This window comes from Cupressus sempervirens, chromosome 9, assembly GCF_028749045.1.
Source record: "Cupressus sempervirens isolate cs-2001-9-10 chromosome 9, ASM2874904v1, whole genome shotgun sequence".
Classification (NCBI taxonomy): Eukaryota; Viridiplantae; Streptophyta; class Pinopsida; order Cupressales; family Cupressaceae; genus Cupressus; species Cupressus sempervirens.
In genome coordinates, this window is record NC_143126.1 from 378,159,690 (window position 1) to 378,186,505 (window position 26,816).

Consider the following 26,816-nt stretch of genomic DNA (forward strand, 5'->3'; position numbering starts at 1 on the left):
TCCCAGAGAACTGCAAACATGTACAACATTCCTACTTGGCACTCCAAACCTATATGTCCCTGTTATTGCCATCTATAGTAATAAACAGGTTGCTACAGGGTGTTTCCAGACTGATACAGCTCTGTCCAGACCAAGATTTGTACAGCCTTCATAAACTCTTCCAAACTGATTTATAAGCTTCACCAGCAAGAGCAATTCAATCCACAACAGCATGGCCACAACTTCTATCCTCAATCACTCAAATCAAGCCCTTCCAGCCCATTGAAATTGTATCAAATTAAAAGTATCAGCTATATAGAATAATCAGATTTATTTCTTAAAATTAATACTCAAAAATCCTCCTTTCAACAGCAATGAGAATGTCATTCATGACGGATTTCATCCTCACAAACCCTTGAAGAACTCTCTAATATTGCATAAATTTTTTATTTCAAATGAACTCCACAAGTTTGTTTTTAACTTTTTATAACATTTTCAAGAGATTCCACTCTCTTCACCAATCCATGTGGGATAAAACAAATTATTTTTTTGATCTAAATATTAAAGACCTAATTCTTTTTAAAAATTATGATTTCCTCCCCTTACTTAGAATATCAAATGGCCTCTTTTTAAAAACAACGTAGCGTTACTAGACCAAGGGGTACAAGTCCCTTAAGTCACAAAGTGACAATATAAGAGACTTAAGTAACTGAAAAATGAAAATATGATTCTTTTAATCCAATTGAATTTCACCCAATGTTCAAGAATGGCATATTTCACTATTGAGGGAGTAGAGGTCAGCCCAACAACAAAAAATAGTCACTAAAAATCATGTGTCCAAACATCAAACTGGCCCAATTTGAGATACACTAGAACTTACTATAAATAGTAAGTACTTGTAATGACCCTCACTATAAAGGCCACAGAAACCCTCAAACTGAACTTAGGAATTTTGTCAAACACTTGGCGTGTAACAGTAACAATATTCAGAATATGGTAATTTCAGATTTGATACTTTCAGAATATAATCACAGAATTACAATATATATAAAGCCATTGAACTATATTTCAATTACAATGCAATAAATTCTGAAATTATTTTATTACCAATTCTGGACTGATTATTACAATGACTGTATGACAGCAAATTTACCCAAAAATTGACATATATTTCAGAATGCAAGAACCTGGTTTGAAGAACTATGGAAGAACACCACGTTTTGCTGCAGATCGTTGATGAAGACCTCCAACCGCACCCCCAAACTATCCTTAATTTGCTGCTGCTGCCCAAACTAGCAGGGCCGTACCAGGCCGTACCTGTACGGCTGCTGAAATAAAATAATATTAGGGTTTTGGGACCCCCAAATGCAAGGAAAATGGGCGCCTAGGGTTAGGTAGTAACCCTGTAAAACCATAAAAAATAACTCCAAGGGGTTGAGGAGATATGAGCAATTATGTGGTTCCGAACCCTGCTTTGCCAATTCTGAAAATGCACTTATTCTGTCTTCAAACTCTTGTCAAATGCTTCTCCAATGATAGGGCAAATCTGAAATCCTTATTCCAACCAAAAACAAACCCTAACAACGAATTCTCAATGAGCTCCAATGAGTTGGCTGAATACCAACTCCAATTATGCAACAATTCAAGTGATGTTTCACACCCTCAAAGTCGCCAATCCAAGGGAGTGATTCGTTCCCAAAGATCGAATAATTTGCAGATCCAAAGTCCACAAATGTCTTCACAATGAAGAAGTAGAAGAGTTCTCCAATCCAAGCATGTCCAAATGAGAGGCCCAGCCCTCTATTTATTCACTTTTCTAAGAAGTTGCTAGAACTTCTAGAAACATCCTTTATAATTTCTCATTATAATGCACTTTTTTATAATAAAGTAATTTTATAAAATAAAAAGTGCAACTCAAATTAAAATTATAACATGTGGGCCCCAATATCACATAATGATAAAATATAACCTCTTAACACTTCTTCAAGAGCAAGATATGACTATCTGATCCGCAGAATTGACTCTCTTTCCACACCATTTGCCTACGAGAGTCTGGAATAAGCAAATCCATGATCAATGCCATGTCGAACTAAAGAGGGGACATTACAGTACTAAAAATGGCCACTGCTAAAAGTAGAAAGTCTCAAACAAGTTGTCTGAAATAACTCTAGAAGGTGTTGCTCATTTCCACTAATCCATCTAGACTCACTAATGCATCAGAAATCCCCAAAAGCCAACACCAACTGCACTACGAGTGAACTGTGAAAATAGAGACATTACATTACATCTCTTCACATTTGCCTTGTCACCAAAGTATTATATAAAAGCAGTAATTTCATTGCCAAGTTGGATGCCACCATATAGAGATGAGGAGGTTGTTGTTGGCTGTAGGCTACATTTAGAAAGATATATTCAAATAAAGAAACCCAAAGTATTGCCTTGAGCAAGTTTGACCACTTACATAGCTTCAAAAACTCATGATGTTTGGGAAATGTATTGATGAGTAGTACTATCTACATTGTCAAGGCTCCATTTACTTGCAGCCTATTGCAATTAAAATTCTCGAACAAATATGTATGTTTTTATATTAAATCTTCTCATTTTCTATTTGATGCTTTCATGCTATATATTATATTTTATAATATATTTTTTATATTTTTAAGTTTTGATTGTAATATGAAATACTAAGTGTTGAATGCAAACTCAAAAGGTTGTGAGTTCTTCAGCTGCGCAAAATTGCAATACATACACAATCCACTCAGTCAAGTGCAACTATTTGGGTGCAAAAGAAGGAAAGGATTTGGTCTCTAAACTTGCCAAAGTCTATATAGGTAATCAGGCTTCTACACTTGAAGCAACTAAGTGGACTGGCAACGCAATTGATGTGGTTCAAAAGAAAGTGAACCAAATGTTGATGTTGACATTGATGCCCTTTATGAAGAAATTTTTTTTTTTTTTTAAAACAAGGTTAAATGCTTTGACCCGGAACTATGAAATGGTGAGGCAACAAATGGGGGACCTCATCCACAATGGAATTCAAATTTTATGGCAAGACAACAACACAATAACTTAACCATCACCACATGCCCCTGTTGGCTTGATGAAGAAGACTATGAATATTAAATATCAAATGCAATTTCAATTTTCATTGTGTAATGACATATTGAGACTTGCGTATTTTAATTTTTTGCAAATTATGAATAGGGTATTTAAATATTGTATTTATTAGCTACTTATGAGTATCACTGTTCTTAATATTTATAGTTTTGAACATATGTGTGTGTAAATATATGCTACATATGTTTATACACCCATATACCTGTATGCAAGGGGAAAAAACTGTTGTACTGCCATAACAGGTTTCAATACCTATACCCACACTTGTACCCAAGCTAGCAACTTAGATTTAGACGAATATAGAAGATAATCAAGTTTCTATAATATTGATGCTTAATTATCTTTAAAAACAGTTGTGATGAGGAGGGGCTTTGTGTCTATAGAAAAACCTAACAAAGGACATGGCTGACAGAAAAGAAAGTGAGAAGATGGAGCCACTTGTAGGTTCCCTCAAAGAATAAATTTGTGCCTTAGTCCATTGTGCAGGACTAGACACTGTTATCACCGTTTCTGCACAACGGGAATAAATACTGATACCTTTTAAGGTTGACTGAGAGAGACATTTTTTTTCTGAATTTCTAAGAGAAAATGTCAACAAGCTCATGGCTGTATCTTCAGGCTATTACACAGGATATTCAGAACTTTTTCAAATGTTGGTATTCAGCTCTTTTCCAAAGCATTATCCTTTGGAGTATAGTATGGAGCAACAGAAGGAAAAAGAAAGATTTGGGACACATATCTGATATGAAAGAAGTTTGGACAGCAGGAGAAAAGAAAAATTATCCTATTCCCAATTGATTTGATGATTTCATATTGAAAAAAACTCAAATAATTGTGTTTTCTTTGGGTATTTGTCGAGGGTGGGGGAATCCAGTAGAGCCCCCAACTGCCTAATCTATAAAAGTTAAAAAAAAAGACTGATGCTAAATTTGTAAAATGCGTAATCTGCAAAATACCTCAAAAAAATTGAGAGTTGCAGTGATATGTTTCTGGATTCGATTGTGTTAAGATTTTTACCATCAACGTTTCGAATCACACTACGTGATCCATCATTAGGATGAAGAGCAAGAGATGCAAATCAAATTGAGAGTTATTCTTGAAATTTGGAAAGAGAGGTGGTTCTTGATAAAAGAGGAAGATTATGAGGTAACCTTTTGACTTTACATTTAAGATAGGGACACAATGCTTGCGATTCTTTAATAGTATACAATTTCTGGATTACAAATGAAAGTTTGATCAATGAAGGAAAAGGTTAGAGAATTGCAATGCATTACTAACAAATTATTAGCCTTAAGAAAAATTCTCTAAAATCAAAGCACACAAGCAGTAGCAGGTAACAGTACTTACAGTTCGAATTGGTTCTTCAGGTCGGCCAGTGGCACAATCAATTAATGTATGAACACCAACTAGTGTTGCTGGAATTGTCTCTGGTTTGCTCAAGTCTGCCTGTTCACAATCATAGTAGGTAGATAGCATCATATTACACTTTGCATGTGGCTAACAGATGAGCATCCTAGCATAGAAGCATTTATAGCTCTAATAGCAAAACATGCTACTCTATCAGAGTAACTATTAAATAAATACCATCACCTTAGTTTGGTGAAAACAATTAGATCATTGTATTTTAGTTAGGCTTGGTTTCAGTAATATAACTAACTATGAGATAACATATATCATCACCTTAGGTAGGCTTAACTTCAGCAATAAATTGTAAACCACATATCTGAGACTTCCCAAAATGGAACAGGAAAGCAATACCATGCATTATTTAGTAAAGATAGATAACAGAAAATCAAATCATAACACACTTGATTGATTTCAATTTCTTTTTGAACACAAAGTCTTGCGTCCACAACTACTAACAAGTCCAAATGATAAATACCCTTTCAAATTGGGTTCAACCACAATTAATTAGTCATAATAGTCATAATAAGCTCTTTCTTGTAGTTTCAGACTACCTCAAAATTTCAACCAACTCTTCAGTAAATAAAAATATCGTTGTAAAATTTGATCCCAAAGCCAGATTATATCATACTCAAATTATCAAATCACTTGGAAACTGCTAGTCAAATTAAAAACCAATGTAGACTTCATTGTCTTCCAGTTAGTAATGTACCTATTACAAAGATGCTCAAACCAGTCGCCAGCAGCCTCAGTCGGTGTTTCAGGAAAAACCCTTCATAGATATGACATTGAGAAATACACATGCAATTATAAAGTCAAGCCTGTCTTTTTACAACTCACATGAGTAATTTTCCTGGAGGACAATGAGAAATCCACATGCAATAATGAAGTTGAGCCCATCTTTCTCCAACTTGCGAAAGTAATCTTTTTAAGACAAAGTCATCTTGTCAGGCCCTAGTATGAATTGTTTAAAAAGAAGGAACAAATTTTCAAAAGGAATCAGTGCTTTGCTAATATTAACAAAAGGCCCTTCAACTTCCATAATGGAAATCTGATTGTATAGAACTGGCATGAGATTTTTAAATTTTCCTGATGAAGTCTTTTGTATTGGAGTTGTTTTGAATACAACTTTCTATTGAAATTCAAAGAAAGGATCTAATGCTCTGATTGAGTGGTTTGAATATATAGACTTCTTGACTAACATGGATAGAAAACTTTATCATAAAGCAGGTCTAACAGTTTGTACAACCATGGTTGTATGGTTGTCAAAATTGAGAAATATTCATGATTGAACAGTTCAGTTGAGTCTCTTCTTTATTTAGAATGGCACCTATCACTTCGAAACAAACAAGGATGCTTTGGTTGTCTCAGATGCACCTTCAAAGATGGCTGGCTATATCTTCTTGTTCTGGTTCCAATAAGAGAAGATTGGATTGTAAAATGAAGCCACAACTAGATATGATCACTGGCCAAATGGGAGAACATACAAGGGTCTTGAGTTGAGCCTCACACTAAATGTCCAAAACAACTGACAAATAGCATTATTACCAAGAGACTCGCACCCTGAGCTTCAGTACTTTTCTCTCATATAAGTAATGGAGCCGCATCTGGTAGACCCATAAGGTTACATCCACATAAATTAGGATACTTTGGATGAAGCTTCTCTCCATCTCCATGTCTCCTGGAGCATCCACTGAAGATATGGAAACTTCATATAGAGATTTCTTAAATATATCATATAAATGATAGTGAATTTTCCCAAAATGTCTATATGTAGTGAACAAAATTTAAAACAACTAAAGAAGTGTATTAATAAACTTGCATTCTTCTACTTTTTGCATACTCACCAAGAGACTGCATCTGCCCCCTTGAGATGCGTCTAGGAGACAAATATGCATTTGGGACATCTTGCACATACGTAAAGACTTCAAATTTGGGTGAAGACTTCGTGTCAGAGACTCTTCCCATGAATTTTGACATCTCTTGTAGAAAGCATATTAAAAAACAATTAAAACAAAATATTTTATTTTTTATTCATTTGCAGTGTGAGTTTTGAACTATATGATGCTATATGACACTATTAAATGAGTAAATGGTATTATTATTGTACTATTATTACTAGTAGTGATTTGAATTTCAGATTTGATATTTTGATTCAATGGTTTTAATGTCAATACTTGAAACTTTCTATTGTTCTTGTTTTCAAAGCTCTATGTTATGATACTTCTTGGAAATTATTAAATTATATCAAAAATTTGTCGTCTCCAAGTACCCTATCTCGTATTTTTATAAACTAGTGGTACCAGTACTAGTACTAGTCTCTAAGACCTCCAAGTCTCCCCATCTCTAGGTGACTGATTTTTTGTATAAAAATTTACATTTTTTGTAAAACTTCTTATCAAATCCCAAAATAACCTTAAACGAAACATGAAGCCTTAATAAGTGTACATGCATTAAAGTATTATCGACTGAAAATATGATCATCTCTAATAACCCTTGTGTCATGTCTTCAAAATTATGGTATTTCCCTCCCAGTCTATCTACTTCTCAAAGTGATTATTACTTAAAATTTGAATTTTTTTATTCCATGACAATGGTTACCAAATATTAATAACTTAATATTTACTTTTGTTGATAAATATTTCAATTCTTTAAAACGTGTTTTTTAAGCATTTTAATATTTTACATTCTTTAAAATTGCATATCCATTGTATAAAAGTTTTTTTCTAGAATTGTAATGTCCCCATTTTTGGTCACTTCAACATTATAGCTAGTTATCACTTTCTTGGTGATTGTCAATAGTGGCAAACATGACGTTTAATGGCAGTGATGTGCTTTGATTGTCTAGAGGGCTATTGTGCCACTTTATGAAGTGAATTTTGGCTTCTAGTATATTCTCCAAGATTCTTGGAGAGAGTGTCTATATTAGCAAGTTGCCTACTTGGCCTTGTTTTTCATCATTCATCATTGGTATCATTATATTTTGATTTTGATGCTTTTCAATAGTTTTCACAACTCCAATGTATTATTGGCTTTAATTTGATTAATTTTACTAAGATTGCTAATTTTTATAAAATAATTAGAAAAGAATCTTAGTTCAATAGCTCATCTGAAAGAGAATAAAAAGTGTAAAATCTTGGATGCTTGACAAAATGACGTAGTCCTCAATCGAACAAACCTCAAGGAGATTAATCCAATTGTACAATAACAGTGAACACAACAAAAACAAGAAGTATTCAAAGAGAACCAAGTGAGATCAACATTCATTAACAAATAATCAAAAGTGCATAGGTTCGGCAACTGGCCCTCTTACATGTTAGGCCTACTTCAATCTTTGATCAAAAACCTTAGATCTAATTCCAAATATCTAAAACTCCTCACTAAGGAACTAATTACTATTTACTGCCTCAAGAGATACATCACATTAAATATATAAGCAGCCCGGCACACAGGTCGGCTTCAAGGTCCAGAACATTCCCCAAGAACAAGAAATGTATTACAACAAATAAGTCCGGTCCCAAACCATAAGGAACAAATAACATAACACGTTGGAAATCTTATGGTCACAAATTTAGATCCTCACATGATCCAAGAAAATAGTCGAATGCACCACTAAATTCCACAATCATAGATTTCCATCAAGATCAATATCCATCAATTGTCATGAAACTCACAACAATACGCTACCCAAGAGAAGATGAATCATAACTCGAGCAACAAAGAACCGAATGTGTTGCAAACCTAGGAATAGTAACCAAACAAGGTCTAGATCATATTCTAAACATCGCAAATGTTGTCTCGATCAGGACAAGGATAGCTGAAACAATCAACAGAGTAGAAAACTAGCAAATCTAGAAAATTGAACACAGAATATTTTTGGTTAATGCAAGATTTCTTTGAATCCGAGATGCTCCTACATAAGATAGTGGAGATTGATAAGAAAGTGAATCTCTCACTTCGATGCCTAAGAAGAATCAATAAGATCCAATTTAGTCTAAGAAGTCCATGAAGAATCCTCCACTAGTTTGTCCTTCTACTTGATCAAATACTTTTTGCATTCTTTACCTCTTGCACTCCTTCCAAATTTGCTTCTCAATATTGACATCATCCGAACTACCTTCAACCTCATGACATTCATACAAACTTGAAATATTGAATGTGGGTGAAATATCCATATCCTTGGGTAACTTAAATTCATAAGCATTCTCGGAATCAAATTTCTTCAAAACAAGGTTCAAACTTCCTCATCTTTAATTTGTTATACGTTCCTATTGGGTGGATATTTTGCAACCGACAGTTTTGGGTAAAAACCCAATCGCAAAATAGGATGACCAGCCATAGCGTGTGAGACGGAATCTCTCCTACCTCAAAGGGAAGGCTCCCCCTTCTCACTGTTCCTTGGATCAACTCAAGGTAAGCAAGAAGTCGAGAGATTTTATAAAATGGGTGTTACCAATATCCTTTCTTCTTATTTTTCAAGAAAAAATCCACTTACTCGTGGAGCAAGTGATGGCCAGGGTGAATCTCTAACTACACTTCTATCAAGAGCTGGAAACAATGATACCAATAAACATTCACTAACTCAAAGGCTAGCTGAAAATGTACCGGTATGGCTCTAAGTCTGGTCGTACTTCTGTATGGAAAAGCTTTACAATTAGGGCACAAAGACTCCTAAAAGTAAGAATAACTTAACTATTTTGTGAATTAAGAATGAAAATATAAGCTGCAGACAAAGCTTTTAGCTATATATTCCCACAATTGCTTCCAGTCAAAGCTCTGGCTTCAATTGCTTCTTAACTCTTTTCTATTCAATTCACAAGATACAATTACCAATAACACAACATGAATCAAAGCTAACTTGGATGAATTATAGACAAAACTTACAACTCACACAAATAAGAATCTCACTTAATCAAAGTTAAGTCTCAAATGCCCATTTGTATTCACTTTCTCTCAAAAATTGTGCTTACACAAACAAAGTTCTGCTGGCACAATTTCTCCAGAGCTCTCTTGCATAAAGATAAAGATGATTTTACAATGAGGGGGCACTCCTTTATACAAGCGCAGGAGTTGAGATAAAGGTGGAGGAAAAAGTGGGAATAACTCAACCAACTTTGACCTAGTCTAACTACAAAACAAGATAAAGGGTTACACGCAACTGCACATGCAACTCGCATTACATCCTTTTACATACATGTAACTCGCATTACATTTAATTACACATTTTCATGTCATGCATCCTTTACAACTACTAACATAAAATAAAAACAAAACAACAATCTTAGAGATTGTTTCTCAGTGCCTTGAATCTGACAATGATGTCACGCACTGTTGGAAGATCAGTAGTTTCCATAGTCTTTGATATGGATTCTACTCTCGCTGCATTTTCATATGCTGATTGCACAACTTTGGAATCTGTTGATGTAGTATCTAACAAGTGTTTTGTCAAGGATTTATACAAAACAAACTTGTTCATCGTGTGCAAACCAAAATCTTCAAAGTCTACATCAGCATTGATCCTGATTGTATATTCTGAATTTACTCGCTCTGTTGCAATAAGATTACCAAAGTCATCAGTAACACGGCACCCCATTTGTTCTAAATCACAAGTAATACTTGTTTCAACTACTTGACAATCTCCAAATGCCACCTGCAACTTTGTGAACAACTTCCTCAATGTCCCCTCCTTGTAACCAATGAGTCCTTGAAATCTAGAGAACATTTCACATGATGGAAGAATGTCACATGAGACCATAGCATTTAGATCAAATTTTATCATTTCATCCCAATCAACAAGGATTTCCTTCAGGTTATTTTCTTCTTGAGTCAAAAAAGAAATTAAGTTTCGCTCCATTTCAATCATCTCTTTGACATGCCTAAGAACTACAAATGTCTATAATAGCTTGAATTCCTTCAAAAATGATTTCCTGTATCCAAGACTTGGCAGCTTCAATCAGCTTTCTCTCCTTAGATGTTTGAGACATAACGACAACACTTTGAGAAGATTGTTTCTGGATGACCTCATTCAGACGAGAGACCTCCTATTTTAGTTGACTTTTTTTTCCCAAAATTCATGATTGCTCTTTGATACATTAGTCTGCATCTTGAGCATCTTGCAAACAACTCAAACGTGATTGCTTTCCAATTTCAACCTTCGTAAACTTGTAATCAGAAAGAGTAAATTCCTCAACAAGTTTATCTACCAAGGGCTTAAAAACCTCAACAAATTTGGTTTTATCAAAATCAATCAAAGTTCTAGAAACAATCTTGTCTTTCAAAGATTTGGATTTGGTCTTCTTAACAGGAAGATTGTCTAGAGGAACAACCACTTTCTTCCTCTTCGTTGTTATTTTGCCCAACCATGCAGGTGGACTGAAACCTTCATCCACAGAAGCAATTACAATAGAAACCATTGGCATTGATCCTGATTGTATTTCCATAGTAACTGAGCAAGATTCAGTCTGTACAACTGAAGGCATAACAACATGTTGAGAAGACTCGTCATGAATACCTCAAATCCTGTCAAGGATGTATCAAGTTGGGAAACTTGACCACAGGTAAAAGTGGGAAAATCTTCAAACACATTTGCTAAATGATCATGTTGTTCATGTGCAGGAATGCGAGGAGCAATAGAGGAAATAGGAAGAGCCATGGTATTAACATCTGAAAATGGAATGGAAGGAGTGAAAATAGTAAAAAATGAATCCACATCATTATCAACTTCATGCAGAAAAGACTCTCCATGTATAGAAGATGTGCAAGCTTGTGCAGGCTTTGGAGGAGATATAATTATGACTTCCCCTTCTTGATTTGAATCTCCTTTATTAGACTTTGTTTCCAATTTCTCCTCTGATTCTTCCATTGATTCTTGACTTGGTTCAAGAATTTGAGATGATTTAGCTCCTTTTCTGCCCTTCAGTTTGAATTTGAGAGAACCCTTAGAATTAGAAGATGAGGCACCATCTTTTCCTATGATTTCCAATTGTGATTTCCTACCAGGCAGAGCAAAACTTCCACAATCCAAGCCCATCTTAGGATTTACTCTTTTAAGGCCTTTACTTTTCAACCTTTTGTTGGTGTTTACCAAGATGGATTGAAATCTATCCATGATAGACATACCTTCCTTTTGTTTCCATTGAATAGGAAAAGGGTACTTCTTATCAAAGCCGACTTGATGAAACTCCGGATCAAGGATGTTACCATCATCTTCAACTTGAAAATCTGAAAGAATTTCCAACATATTAAAATCAATTATCTGTTCCAGGGTTAATCTGTAGTAGTCCATCTTCATGATATCAAGTTCTGTCCTCATAACTATCCAAATGTCTTCAATACAATAAACATGAGTGTAGGCTCTTTTCATCTGAGAATTCATCTCTCAGTAGTCAAAATCAAATCTAGCCTTGAACTTCTTCAAGGTAATCAACTGCAACTCTGCTTCCATGTTTTTTGCTTTAGGCACAAAAATGATTGAATAATTGCCAATAGCCAAAGGCTTAGCTGAGGTAATGCCAAAACCAGGCTTAGCAAAGCATGTTGATCACTCTGCACATCCATGAGTTGTCTAGCTAGCTCCATTAGAATAATTCGATCTGTAGCATACCTAGGTAAGGCATAAACCTCACCTTTGAAATATCCAACTCTGAAGTATGTGAAAGTGGGAAACTGAAGAAAAATACAGCTGTACTAGTTCACCTTCTCTCATGCGACATCAGATACTTTTTTGACAAATAACTACTTATTGAACAAGCACTGGAAATGCCCAAAGAAGGCATCTTGGACTCTTTTGTAATGGAATTTACTATTTGCCAAAGTGATTTGGTCATAGTAATCCCAAATAGGAACCTAAAGACGATCTCCCTTGGTAGAAAGACTAGAGAAAGATCCCATGGCAGAAGCAATTGAAATAAGATAAGAATTCAAGTAGAAGGGCACTGATGTTCCCACATTGCATATCTGCTCGCAGAGTGCAGTACTAATGAGTTCTCCCCAAAAGATGTGTTCTTTATTCTCCATAATTTTAAAACATGAACTGCTCAAAATCAAGAGAATCTTTAAGGCCACAAATCCTGCTAAGAAGATGATGAGATCCTTATATTCTTGTTTGAAGTTAGACCGATGAATGGTCTTTGGCTATATGGAGAAGTTGCTTCTCTTATTGTCTAACCAGTAAAGGTTGACATACTTTTGATAATCACCCTTTTGCTCATCTCAGCATGCCAATGATGATTCCTTAATCAAATCAGCACATTCTTCTTTGTGTGGAACCTTGAAGATTTGTTCAATGACCTTAGGATCAAGGCTAATGATAACCTTGCCGTCAGCATCTTTGATAGTCTTCATCTTGGGAGTAAAACGTCATGTACATCCGAGAATGAAATCAAGTTCTATAGCCGCTATGGCAAACGTAAACACCAGGTGAATGTTACTTCTCCTAATACGCTTCATTTCATGACTAGCTAGAGCTTCAACTCTTTGTAAAAAATCAGCCACATCCACATGACCAATCGTTGTGTCCATCACGTTATCCAGAATACATATGACTAATGAAGGGGCTACATGAGCCAATTCCTTATCATATTGATATTTCTTTTTTCTTTTGGATTTGGATGGTGTGGACATGTCTTGTGCTTGCGCTGCAACACAAAAATCCCAAAACACAAATACATCATCAGAAGGAATCTCCATATAAGTTGACTCCGGATCAGCAGTGAAGATTAGAAAATGGATTGGAGACTTTGCAAATTCGACAAAGTGACTTTAAAGAGAAAACATATGCATATGCAGTGGAGTGCGGAATGAAATGAACGGAATGCGGAATGAAATGGTATGAAAGTGAGAAAATGGAAGATGAAATGAAATGGAATGAAAAGAGAATGTGTGAAGGTGAAATGCATGGGAATGCGTGCAAATGAAAATTGTTGATTTCAAAAGTGACTTAGTGTTTTCAAGACATTATTGCATGAAAAATGAGTACATGTAACGGGAGATGGAAGGTGGAATGAGATGCGAATGCGGGTGGAGGATACACTTCACATGTATGTACGAAAGAAAGATGAGATGGAAAGCATGGAAAGATACAGAAATATGTATTTACTCACGGAGGCACAAATGCATATGGAGGGATGGAAATGGAAAATGGAAGTGAGATAATGAGTTTTATAGTCACTTTTGGTGAAAAGGAGAAGTCAAAGTACATAGGAAGTGAAAATGACATCTTTTTTACTTTTCAAAATGTGACTTTTAATCAAAATCAAAACTTTTGATGCAATTACACGTAAGGTATTTTGTGTAATGTGTTGTGCAAGTGGAGGCAGAAAGTGAGATGGGTGAAAATGGAAACAGAAAATAGGATTACATGCATGTGCAGATGGTGAATGAAATGGAAAACAAGTAATCGCATTTTGTTGAATGAGAGATGAGGTGTTGTGACATGGAAATGGAATGTGAAATGTGACGATGCTTTCCCGTGTAATGAAGCAAAAACAAGTTCTTGGGAAAGAACTTGCGATTTCTCCAAGTGGAGAAAATCGGCAAGCAAGCACAAAGCACAAAACACAAAAGAAACAACATACCTTTGGAAAGTGACTCAAATATACCAAAATGCAATGCACTTCAACACTCAAATTTGAAATTGGGACTTGGGCAAGAACCAAAAACATGAAAATGAACAAAAACTTCATTTTAAAGAAAAAACGCACTTTCCAAGGCAAAGATTTTAACAAGTGGCAACCATCAAGTAATTATATGCATAAAATCAGCAAGATAAGCATGAATTTAAAGCAATAAAGAAAAAGTCCACTTACATGTGCCAAAAATGAAGGGATAAGATGCTCCAATGTTTGAAAATTTTTTCCAAAACACTTAGACTTTTTCCAACTTAACAAATTGAATGGGAGAGGGCAGAAAACAAGGAAATCTTGTTAAATGATGCCAAAACGTGCCCTATTCATGCTCCATAATCCAACATTTTTGGATACTCATGCTTGTGGGACGTTTTTGGCAAAAACGTTTTTCTTCATGATGCAAGATCAAAACATTTTGATCATTAAACACCAAAATATGAACCACAATGCAATGTAACCTCCAAAATATGCCAAATCGATTTACTTGGGAGGAAAAACATGCATTAAAAATGGATTTATTTGTTGATTTCTCCAAAAACGTGCCCTAGAATGAAGCTTTCAAAAACGTTCTTGAGCTTGATAAATCGATTTTAAAAGCAAGAGAAATCATTGCCAACCAAAAACACCTCCAATGGAAGAAATCTCATGCAAATCCATTGAGAAAATCTCAAGTTATGATCAAAATCGGATTTTTGGAGAGCAAGAGCATGTTCTTCAAAAACGGACTTTTGGATGGTCAATGCATATATTAAAACATATCTTTCTCCAAAATCAGACCTATTTGGGTCACTTACACATTTTAAAACATGTATCTCTCCAAAATCACACTTTTTGGGTGCCATTACATGTTTTAATATGTGCTCATAGGGAAAAACGGACCTTTTGGGGGAGGAAGCATATTTTAAAATGCAACTCACCTTTTAGATGTTTAAGCATGACAACTTCACTTTTGATACAATAGCATCAAAAAGGTCCACTTATGATGAACTTTTGATGTAATGACATCAAAAAGTTCCACCAAAGTAAACTTTATATGCAGTGACATGTAAAATGTCCACTTTTGATGGATTTTACATGTTATTGCATATAAAATGTCCACTTATGAAGAGACTTTAAGTCATTTAATTCACTTAAAATTATAAAAATGTTATAAAATGGGTCATAAACAATATTTATTTATCACATTTTGAAATATAACATATAAATATCATTTAAAAGTAACATTTAAATAAACATTTGATTTTTAAAATAAGAAATTAAAGTGAAACTATATAGTTATATAGTTAGTTTAAGTGAAAAATTAAAAAGTAACTCGAAATTTTAACATAAAGTGCACTATAGTCACTTTAAGTTAAAAATTTAAAGTTAAAGTAACTTAAAAACATAATAAAAAGTGAATATAAGTTATATTTATCAAAAAGTGAAGGTCAAATTGAAAATATAACATCATATTTTTAATTTGTACTATTGCACCCAAAAGGTCCACTTTTGAAGCACTAAAATAGACATATCTTTTAACTGACAACTTCAATTGACCTCTAGGTTAGACCAAATCGAAGGGTAAACTGAAAGGCATGACATAAGCAAAACCAAAGGACTAAAAACAAACAAAGGCAAACTCAAAAGCAAAGAACAGATGATGAAGGCTTCAAAAATCAAGCAAAGGCTTGACAGAAAGCAAAACGAAAAAGACTTGATGAAGGCCTTCAGTAAAATGATTTGATATGCCTTCAGTAAAATGATTTGATATACAAATTGAAATGGATTGATCGAATAACATTAAACAATTGACTATCAAATTCAAGCTTAGAGAAATGCAAAACTAGCTTGAAAAACTTTCGTGCTATTACCAACATTTTGTGGTGACAAAATGCAAGACAATAGTTCCCACTAGAAATCTTCCTTTCTTCAAATAAACCGTAGCTTCATCTCCTACTGAGAAATCCTTATGTCTCCTAGTTCTATTGACCTCCTAATACTTCTTACTCATGCTTTCCAAATGATGCTTGACCTCCTCATGTGATGTCTTCATGTAACTCACAAACCCCTCTGCTTTAGCACTCCTTTTATCCTCAAGCTTAAGATCTCTTATCTTTGAAACTCCCTTCAGACTCATACCAATAACTACTTCAAAAGGTGTTTTCCCTATGCACCTATTCACCGAACTATTGTATGCAAACTCTACAAGTACCAAAACCAAATCCGAATTACCAGACTTATCTCCAATCAAGCTCCTCAACAAATTACCTGAACTCCTATTTACTAGCTTTGTTTGTCCATTATGTTTGTGGACGAAAAGTATAACTAAACTTCAATCATTAACAAGTTCCTCCAAAGTGTCCTCCAAAAATAACCAACAAACTTGCTATCCCTGTCTAAAACCATACTTAGCAGTAATCCATGCAATTTTACAATCTCCTTAAGTATAATTCTACTACATGTACGACATTAGATGTCTCCTTACAAGGAATGAAACGTGACATTCTAGAGAATCTATACGCCACCACAAATATAAAACCATTAGGTCTTTGTGTCTTCAGTAATCCCAAAACAAAATCCATGCTAATATCTTCCCAAGTCTACTAGGTATAAGCAATGGTGCATGCAATCCAACACTCTGACTACTATCTAACTTGACAAATTTTGCAACTCTAAACAAATTTCCTAACATCCTTATGAATTTGTGGCCAATAATATTTTTCACTTATCAAACTTTTTGTCCTGTCAATACCAAAGTTTTCAGCAAGCCCTCCACTATGCTTTTCCTTAATCAAATTATCTCTTATTGATCCTCTTGGTATAGATAACTAAATTCATTTGAACATGTCATCCTAAATAAAATAATCCAACCATTTTCTTCTATCAACTACTAATGGGTTCCTTATAAGATTTCCATTCATTTGCAAAATTAGGATCAGTCTACTACTAAGTCTTCAATTCATCAAATCCAAGCATTTCTATCATCATTTCAATCTATAAATCCCTCCTACCCAATGCATTAGCTACTCTATTTGATTGTCCGCTTTGGTGTTTCAATGTATAACTCTACAAAAACTCAACCCATCTCATGTCTCTGATCTAGCTCCCCTTGATTACTTAAGTACTCAATGCTTAGTGATCACTATACAACACAAATTCCTTTGGCAACAAGTAATGTCTCCACTTCTTCAACGCTTGAACTATGGCATAGAATTCTTGATCATAAACCAAATATTTCCTCCTAGCATCATTCAAACTTGTCACTATAAAAAGCAACAGATCGACCTTCTTGACATAACACAACTCTAGTTGCATTCCCCCTTGCATCACAATCCACTTGAAATCCCTTATTTAAATTTGGTAACGCCAAAACTGGTAGTTCAATTATTTTCTACTTCAATAACCCAAAACTCTATTCAAGTCCACGTGTCCATTTGAATTCATCCAATCAACTCTCATAGCCTCGGTCATAGGATTACAAATTGAACTGAAATTCTTGATAAAATTTTGATAGAAACTAGCCAATCCATGAAATGATCTGACTTCCCCAACATTCTTTGGTGTAGGTCACTCAAAAATTACTTTAACCTCTTTAGGATCCATATTCAATCCTTCAGTTAAAGTTACAAATCCTAGATACACTATCTCTTCCCTTATAAAATAACATTTCTTGATACTAATCAACAACTTTTCTTCCTTTTAATTTGTGCAATACTTGTCTCGCATTCAACAAATGTTCTTTACTTTACTGAAAATTAGAATATCATCTAGGTACACAATCACAAATTTACCAAAGAATTTCTTCAATACTTCATTCATCAACCTTATGCAAGTACTAGGGGCGTTAGAGAAACCAAAAGGCACAACCAATCATTCATAGAAACCTTCATTAGTCTTAAATGCAGTCTTTCATCCATCTCCTTCTCTAAGTCTAATCTAATCATGCCCACTCCTACAATCAATCTTGGTGAAATACTTTGCTCCACTTAAACAATCCATTATGTCAACCCTTCTAGGCAAAGGATATCTATACCTCACTGTAATCTTGTTGATAGCTCTAGAATCCATACACATTCGCCATTTTAGATTCTTCTTAGGTGCTAATATTTGATCTCTCTCTGGGATCTCTTTATTAAAGTCTTTTATTGGTGAGCTTGTTGGCTTAATGATTGTTTAATTCACATTTAATAAGCATAGTACTTTATATTATAAAGTGTCATAACTTTATATTATAAAGTTTCCTTTTAAGCGGAAAGTGTGAGAGTGAAGCTGGATGGCTTAATTAGTGTTATAAATACAGCTTTTTGTTGAGGAGAGATCATCTTGAATATATATCTTTTATATGATCATCTAGTGAGGGCTTTTATGGATTTCTGAGAATCATTTTGAAGGAAGTTCTGTGAATTGTTGTTGTTGTATAACAATTCAGCAAAATCTCCTACTGTAGAATCATTGTCTAAGAGATTGCCATTGGTTCCTGTTGGGTGGATATTTTGCAACCAACAGTTTTGGGTAAAAATCCAGTCGCAAAATAGGATGACCAGCCATAGCGTGTGAGACAGAGTCTCTCCTACCTTAAAGAAAAGCTCCCCCTTCTCACCATTCCTTGGATCAACTCACAAAGTAAGCAAGTAGTCGAGAGATTTTATAAAATAGGTGTTACCAATATCCTTTCTTCTTAACTTTCAAGAAAGAATCCACTTACTCGTGGAGTAAGTAATGGATAGGGTGAATCTCTAACTACACTTCTATCAAGAGCTGGAAACAGAGATACCGATAAATCTTTACTAACTCAAAGGCTAGCTAAAAATGTATCGGTTTGGCTCTATGTCTGGTCTTACTTCTATATGGAAAAACTTTACAATTAGGGCACAAAGACTCCTAAAAGTAAGAATACTTAGTTATTTTGCGAATTAAGAAGAAAATATAAGCTATAGGCAAAGCTTCTAGCTATACACTTTCACAATTACTCTTGGTCAAAGCTCTGGCTTCAATTGCTTATTAACTCTTTTCTATTCAATTCACGAGATACAATTACCAATAACACGAGATAACATGAAGCAAAAACAACTTGGATGAATTATAGACAAAGTTTACAATTCACACAAATAAAAATCTCACTTAATCAAAGTAAAGTCTCAAATGCTCCTTTGTATTCACTTTCTCTCAAAATAGTGCTTACACAAACAAAGTTCTGATAGCACAATTTCTCTAGAGCTCTCTTGCATAAAGATAATGATGATTTTACAATGAGGGGGCACTCCTTTATATAGGCATAGGAGTAGAGAAAAAGGTGAGGAAAAAGTTGGAGCAGCTCAACCAACTTTGACCTAGTCTAACTACAGAAGAAAATAAAGGGTTACATGCAACTCGCATAACATCCTTTTACATACATGTAACTTGTACTACATGTAATTATGCTTTTTCATGTAATGTGTTCTTTACAACTACTAGTATGAAATAAAAACAAAACAACAATCTTAAAGATTGTTTCTCAGTGACTTGAATTTGACAATGATGTCACGCACTGTGGAAAGATCAGTAATTTCCATGGTCTTCGATATTGCTTCTACTCTCACTACATTTACATATGCTGATTGCACAGCTTTGGAATTTCCTACTATAGTATCTAACAAGTGTTTTGTCAAGAATTTATACAAAATAAACTTGTTCATCGTACATGAACCAAAATCTTTAGAATCTACATCAGCATTGATTCTGTTGATATATTTTGAATTTACTATCTCTGTTGCACTAAGATTACTAGATTCATCAATAACATGACATCCCATCTATTCCAAATTGCAAGTAACACTTATTTTGACAGCTTGACAATCTCTGAAGGCCACCTGCAATTTTGTGATCAGCTTCCTTAATGTCTCCTCCTTGTAACCAATGAACCCTTGAAATCTGAAGAACATTTCACATGACGGAAGAATGTCACGTGAAATCAAGGCATCCAAATTGAATTTCACCATTTCACCCCAATCATCAAGGATTTCCTTCAAGTTATCTGCTTCTTGAGTCAAAGAAGAAATTAAGTTTTGCTCCATTTCATTCATCTCTTTGACACGCCTAAGAACTGCAAATGTCTCTGTGATGGCTTAAACTCCTTCAGAAATGATTTCTTGTATCCAAGACTTAGCGGCTTCAATCAGCCTTCTCTCTTTAAATGTTTGAGGCATAACAACAACACTCTGAGAAGATTGTTTCTAGATAACTTCATTCAAACGAGAGATCTCCTATTTCAGTCGATTCTTCTTTTCCCAAAGCTCATGATTGCTTTTTGATACATTGGCCAATGCATCCTGAGCATCTTGCAAACAACCCAAATGTGATTGCTTTCCAACTTCAACCTTAGTAAACTTGTAGTTAGAACGGGTAAGTTCCTCAACAGGTTTATCTACCAAGGGCTCAACAACCTCAACAAATTTGGTTTTATCATAATCAACCAAAATTCTACAAACAATTTTATCTTTCAAAGATTTGGATTTAGTCTTCTTAACAGGAAGATTGTCAAGAAGAACAACCACTTTCCTTCTCTTTGTTGTTATTTTACGCAACAAGGTAGGTAGGCTAAAACTTTCATCTGCAGAAGCAGGCATTAGTGGAGACCATTGCAATTGATCCAGATTGTATATCTGTAGTGACTGAGCAAGATTCAGTCTGTACTGTTGTAGGCATAGGAACATGTTGAGAAAACTCCATCATAAAATGTTCAAATCCTGTCAAAGATTTATCAAATTGGAAAACTTGACCACTAGTAAGATACAGAAAATCTTCAAATACATTTGCTAAGTGATCATATTGTTCATGTGCAGGGACGCAAGGAGCAGTAGAAGAAATAGGAAGAGCCATGATATTAACCCCCGAGACCGGAATGGAAGCAATGAAAACAGTGGAAAATGAATCCACATCATCATCAACCTCATGCAAAAAGGGTCCATGTATAGAAGACGTACAGGCTTGTGTAGGCTTTGGAGGAGATATGATCATGATTTCCCTTCTTCATCTAAATCTCCTTTATCAGATTCTGTTTCCAATTCTTCTTCTGATTGTGCTACTGATTCTTGAATTGGCTCAAGAACTTGAGAGGATTTTGTTCATTTTCCGCCCTTCAATTTGAATAAAGTTTGTTCTGAGATAGAGTTTATAGAGGCATGTTCTGGTAAACCTGTTATATCTCTTAGCAGAATTGTTATTCTAAGAATCAAGGTTGAGGATGTGAAGAAGACATGTTGGTGATGACGTGGCTAAGCTCGCTCGTCATAATATTACTTGTACGAAAAGATATTCAAGTTGCAAGGCGGAAGATTAATATTATTGCTAAGTGTAACATATTCTTAATGTGGTCCTATAATAGTTAATTGAGAAGGTATAACAGCCGACTCAAGGAATTGTTTTATGAACTCGGTATAAAAGGACATTTTCCTTTATCACGCATATTGATCAGAAGTAATTTGTAAGCAGCAGAGAGAGCAGAATGCAAAGTTGAGCAGAGTAGAGTGGAAGTGAAGGAAACTTCATTGCCGAGGTTTTATTGTGTGATTTGAGGTTTGATATTTGGATCCAAGGTTTGTGACCTGGTCTACAAGGTCTGAAAGTAATTGGTCTGGTTCACAGAATAGAGGAAAGAGGAACTTAACAGTAAATTACTAATTTTGGGCAATGAGCTCTTCTTGTAATTGAAATTGCATGTTTAGGCAGTGGGCTCTTCTTACATACATTGTACTACAACTCCTAACAAGGATTCAAAATCTCCTAACAGGGACTCATGTACTAAATGTTGTAATAGACTCCTAACAGGGTCCATCCTCTAACAAAGAATATTTATATTAGTACATCATCTTGTGGGCATCATTCCCACCGAATTTTCCCTCTGATCAAGGGTTCCACTAGTTAACATATCTGGTGTAGTTGTCTATGTGCATCTTATTATGGTGGTTGTTTACTTTGGTTGAATGGTTAAGTTTATTTAAGGAAGATAAATGTTTTAATTGTTGGATAATTGATTCACCCCCTCCACCCCCCTCTCTTAGTTATCTTGGTGGACTATTGTTACTAACAAAAACTTGGCACAACGGTGGGCTAAGGAATGGGAGATTGAAAAGGCTATTCTCGCAAAAGTGTGGCGGGCAGAAAAGGCGACCCTGGAGGGAGACTGGAATATAGAAAAGGCTGCCTTGGAAGGTAGAATCACAGCAGCATGAGCAAAGAAGATGGATGTCTTGCCGGTTTTGCAAGGAGTTCGGGCCAAACAGAAAGCGGCGGAGCAAGAATCGCAAAGACTCCGTGGAACCCCGAGTACAGGGATTTCTTCCCAACCCTCTTCTTGAATTCAAGTTTTTATTTTTGTTTGTTAGGTAGTCGTCTGGAAGACAACCTTTTTTTTTCCTTTTTTTTTTTTTTTGTGGGGGGGGGGTAGATGTAGTACATAATAAAGTAATATTGTATTTAGCACTTGTTAAGCTTGAGCGAGTTGGGTAGTTAGGAAGTGAGGGAATGTGTTGGTTGGTTTTCCCAACCAACCGAGCCTTTTAGAAGGACTTTGGAATATTGATAATGTACTCATGATGTTTTAGTATGAATAAAATAAATGATTTCCTCGCCATCTCAATGTTGTGGTAAGAAGGCATGTTCTATGTTATTTCTTTGTATGTATCTTATTATTCTATGAACTTGGGTAATATTTCCATTCTACAATTGCCACTTCATATCTAGGGAAAATACAAGTATGCAACGGATATTGGGCTACTAATATCCATTGCAGCTCTTTATAAGTTCATCATGCCAGATTTTAAAGCTGACATACATTTCGAAGAAAGGCAAAAGGAGGTCTATTTAAAAGTTAGAAGGCTTTGTCTATGTGCCTCTTTGGAAGGTCAAACATGTATACCAAGATTCCAAAAAAGGGTTGCCACTCTTCAAGAACTCATTTTTATAAGATTAAGGTTGTCATACATGTTGATGGAGGCATACAAAGAGAAAATAACATCAGTTTAGAATTTCCAACAGTACCAAAGAGGGCTTTAAAGTCTGAAATTGAATGTTAGACCAGTCAGCACCATATAGCACATCAAGAGGTTAAGCACCTCAAGCATGTCAAGAAGGTCCATCATTTGGAATTTAAAATATTGATGATTTATTTATATTCTCAATCTATCATTTTGTATCAATTCAGCGGTTGTGGATTGAAGAATTACTCTCTGTTATAAATAGAACAATAATGTGTCAAAAATGCAAAAAATAAAAATAAGGAATATGTTTAGGGGGGCAACCACTCAGGGGGAACACAACAAGCATAATGTTAGCCATAGTTTAGTGGAAATATTACTTTTGGTGTATGTTTTAATGGAAATGTAATGTTAATTAGTTCTTGGGGTAGTTGTAGGATGTTGGCGATGGTTGGTATACTCAACCATTGTCAGACACTTTAAGTATGTAGCCAGATGGTACCAAGAATGAGTTACTATTGCTATGACCTAACATGGAAATAAAGTCTATCACTCTGCCAGTATTATGTTTATGACTTCTATTTTAATTATTATGTGCTGTATGCTACTCTATGAATCTTTCTGTTTACTCTGTGCAAATAAATAAACATATCTCAAAGCAACCAGCTCTTCAATCCAGGGGATCCAAGATGTATGCTAATCTGTGAATCTTTCTGTTGACTCTGTGCAAATAAATAAACATATCCCAAAGCAACCAGCTCTTCAATCCAGGGGATCCAAGTTATCTTGAAACCAAATATAATGAAGAACTGATTTGGGATGAATTTCCTTTTGACTAAAGTGCTGCCCTAATTTGGTCTCAGGAATTATGAATAGAGGATGACATTAAGACAGCTGATTTTGAGAGGTTTGATCTTGAAGACTAATAAAAAATATTATTGCATGGAGCTAATTTGGATCAAAGGCTTAATGAAATTGCTTATGTGGATCCATAACTTATTGTTGAGCATTTTCATCAAGTAAGGAGAGGCACATGAAACTTGGGACAGCCATACAGACACTATTGGAAGTATGAAATAGGTTTTGATTTTAGTATGTCCTGTAACAGCAGTCCATTAGCTTTGCATGATCTTGACATCCACGAGGAAAGCTGGAGGAAACAATCAATGGGGTCAGTTGAAAATGAATTGCACACCTTACCTAAGTTGGATGACAAAAATATTTGTTGAATTTTTTTTTAAGGACACAAAGACAAACATGAACAAATTACCTATGCTGATTTGCAAATAATTATGAACACAATGCGATATGAAATCGACATACTTCCATATGATCAAAGATAGAGATGCGGCTGTCGGGCTCGCAGATGAGGCTTTATGTATGTCCAAGGAAACAAGAGAAAACACTGAAGAGTTCACCTATAAGCTTAAAACAACTAAAGATTCTTTGAAAGGCCCTCAAATAGCAATCCTCACTATTGTCACAAAATTCAGAGAGAGAGAAAAAAAGGAAAGAGAAAAGGAGATTGGATGAGTGATTCAAGAGCTTGATAGCATTCAGGAGCAGTTTGATCTAGTTCATTGTCCCAAGAAACTTCAGTCTTCATTACAACTGATGTTCCCTAGTAGTGTATATTTTACTATCAAACAATTTGTGTTATGGAGTGCTCATCTAAAATTGGAAATGGACTCATAGAATGTTTGTCGAGCTGATCACCTTTCTCGCCTCAATAATTTATCTCCTCTCAAAGATTAAGGTTTGTGGCATAGATCCCTTATCATTTTAGCTGGCAATCCTTCTAAATTGCAATTTCATATCACCTCTTTGTTTCTATAAATATGAATCCACAAATGTGTCAAACATCTTTCTTAATTCCCCTTTGTCATTATACTCATATCAACCCATTGAACCCTCCAAATTCTTTCCCAATAGAAATCAAGTGAAGCTCCAAATCAACACACAACATTCCTAAAGGGTATGACAAACAATTTCCAAAATATAGCTTTAAAAGTCAAATGTTAACAATTTATTATAGAGCAACCTGCATGCCCAATCCAATTTACAAACAGAAATCCATTTGATATGCATTAAAGATCACAGCTAACAAAATTATGTACTAAATAAATGTAAAATGACAAAATATGCTTATATTAGAACTTTCACCAATCTATTCTAAAAGTAAGGCGGAAATTGAAACTACAATATGACTTAATTGCATGAGAAACAACACTAACCCCACTTTTGTCAATGAGAGTATAGTTGGTTGGCTCTTGGTTCTCATGTGGGAGTCAAACAGTCAACTTTTCCCAAGGACATTTTAGTGCTGAAAGGTATCTCAAGCAGTAACCCCATTGAGATTACAGGTATATAGATAGTGCTAGAAAATGAAACATTTCAGCTATAACCATATATTGTTGGTGTGTGCAGCATGTAGCTCAAGGCAGCAGTATCCCCCATCGGTTAATTATGCAACGTTTAGTTAAAGAATCCATTTATGGCATACATGCTGAAGAAGAACAAGTTCATTTGTAGGGGAGACCCTACACACTAGATAGTTAGGATCGGACACCCTAAATAGAACCTCAATACAATAATCTAAAAAACATTAAAAACGCTAACTCCACTATCAACTCAAAAGATTATATCCTCACATAGTAATGTGCACTATGAGGAAAATTCTACATCCCACATGAAGTTAGACTGTTGGTGAAGTAGGCGAGCAGATGGATGCTAAAATTTCCATAGGTACATAGCTCCCTAATAGAAATAAAGATGATAAATAGAGAAAATGAAATATAACAAACAGCATCTTTAGACTTTATCAATTGATTGTTTCCAAGAAAGTCATACATTGATTTATTCTAGGAAGTTATCAAACTAAATGTGTGTTTTTCATACTAGCACATATCCATCATAATTTGAATCTGATATGCAACAAGATATGTTTGATGTGAGTCTTTTAAATAAAAATGATGCATTAGATCAGTCCTAAGATGGATCTACAAAGGAAGCACTCAATTAGTATTAGTTACATACTATGAATGATATTATTTAGTCCTAAATAAAATGTTAAATGAACTAATGTTAACATCTACTGGGATATGAGCCAAGTTCTGGAGATATTCAATACATTAAAGAAAACTTTAACCATGTTCCAGCTTAGAAAAAGCTACAAAATTCTTTAACCATGTATCTACATGGATATGAGAAAAAATCTTAGAAAATAAATGGATGGCACAATTTTATAAATTAATATAATATGGAGAGACCTAAAACAATCCTTGAACTACATATTAGAATTTTGACTACTAAAGTTGGTTAAAACACCCTACATTAACAACTGTTGCACCCCAATCACGAAGAAAGTCAGCAGGAGATGGTCGAGGTCGCACCAAACACCTCACATCATACCCTTCATCAAGTGCTCTCCTTACTATTTGTCGTCCCAATGTACCTGTTGCCCCAACCACCAAAATGCTTGTTGACCTAACTGGTGTTCCCGACATGGCTGTTGCAGCAGAATTTAAAACTATACATGTACGATTTTTTCCTAACAGAAGCAAAAAATAGGTAAGAGGAAAGTATATTGTACATTGTATTAGCAAACAATTAATCAAATTTTGTAAAGAGCTATAAATATAATCAATGAAGATTATAATGAAAAACCACCCACATAATTACTAGCTGTAAAGAAACTCCAATGCCAAGCTTGACAGAATGCTTATTTGTGGCACGTGTTGATGCATTGCATTATTCA

General features: G+C 34.8%; 1 protein-coding gene across 1 annotated transcript in view; it reads right to left on the reverse strand.

Moving 5' to 3' along the window:
* The window catches only part of HCF244 (NAD(P)-binding Rossmann-fold superfamily protein), a 257,194-nt gene that overhangs the window by 168,775 nt on the left and 61,603 nt on the right, over positions 1-26,816 (reverse strand). The window contains exons 2-3 of the mRNA XM_089800195.1: positions 26,392-26,609; positions 4,444-4,542 (exon numbers count right to left, since the gene is read on the reverse strand). Of these exons, the coding sequence (XP_089656321.1) occupies positions 4,444-4,542; positions 26,392-26,609 (317 nt within the window). The remainder of the gene's footprint in view (positions 1-4,443; positions 4,543-26,391; positions 26,610-26,816) is intronic.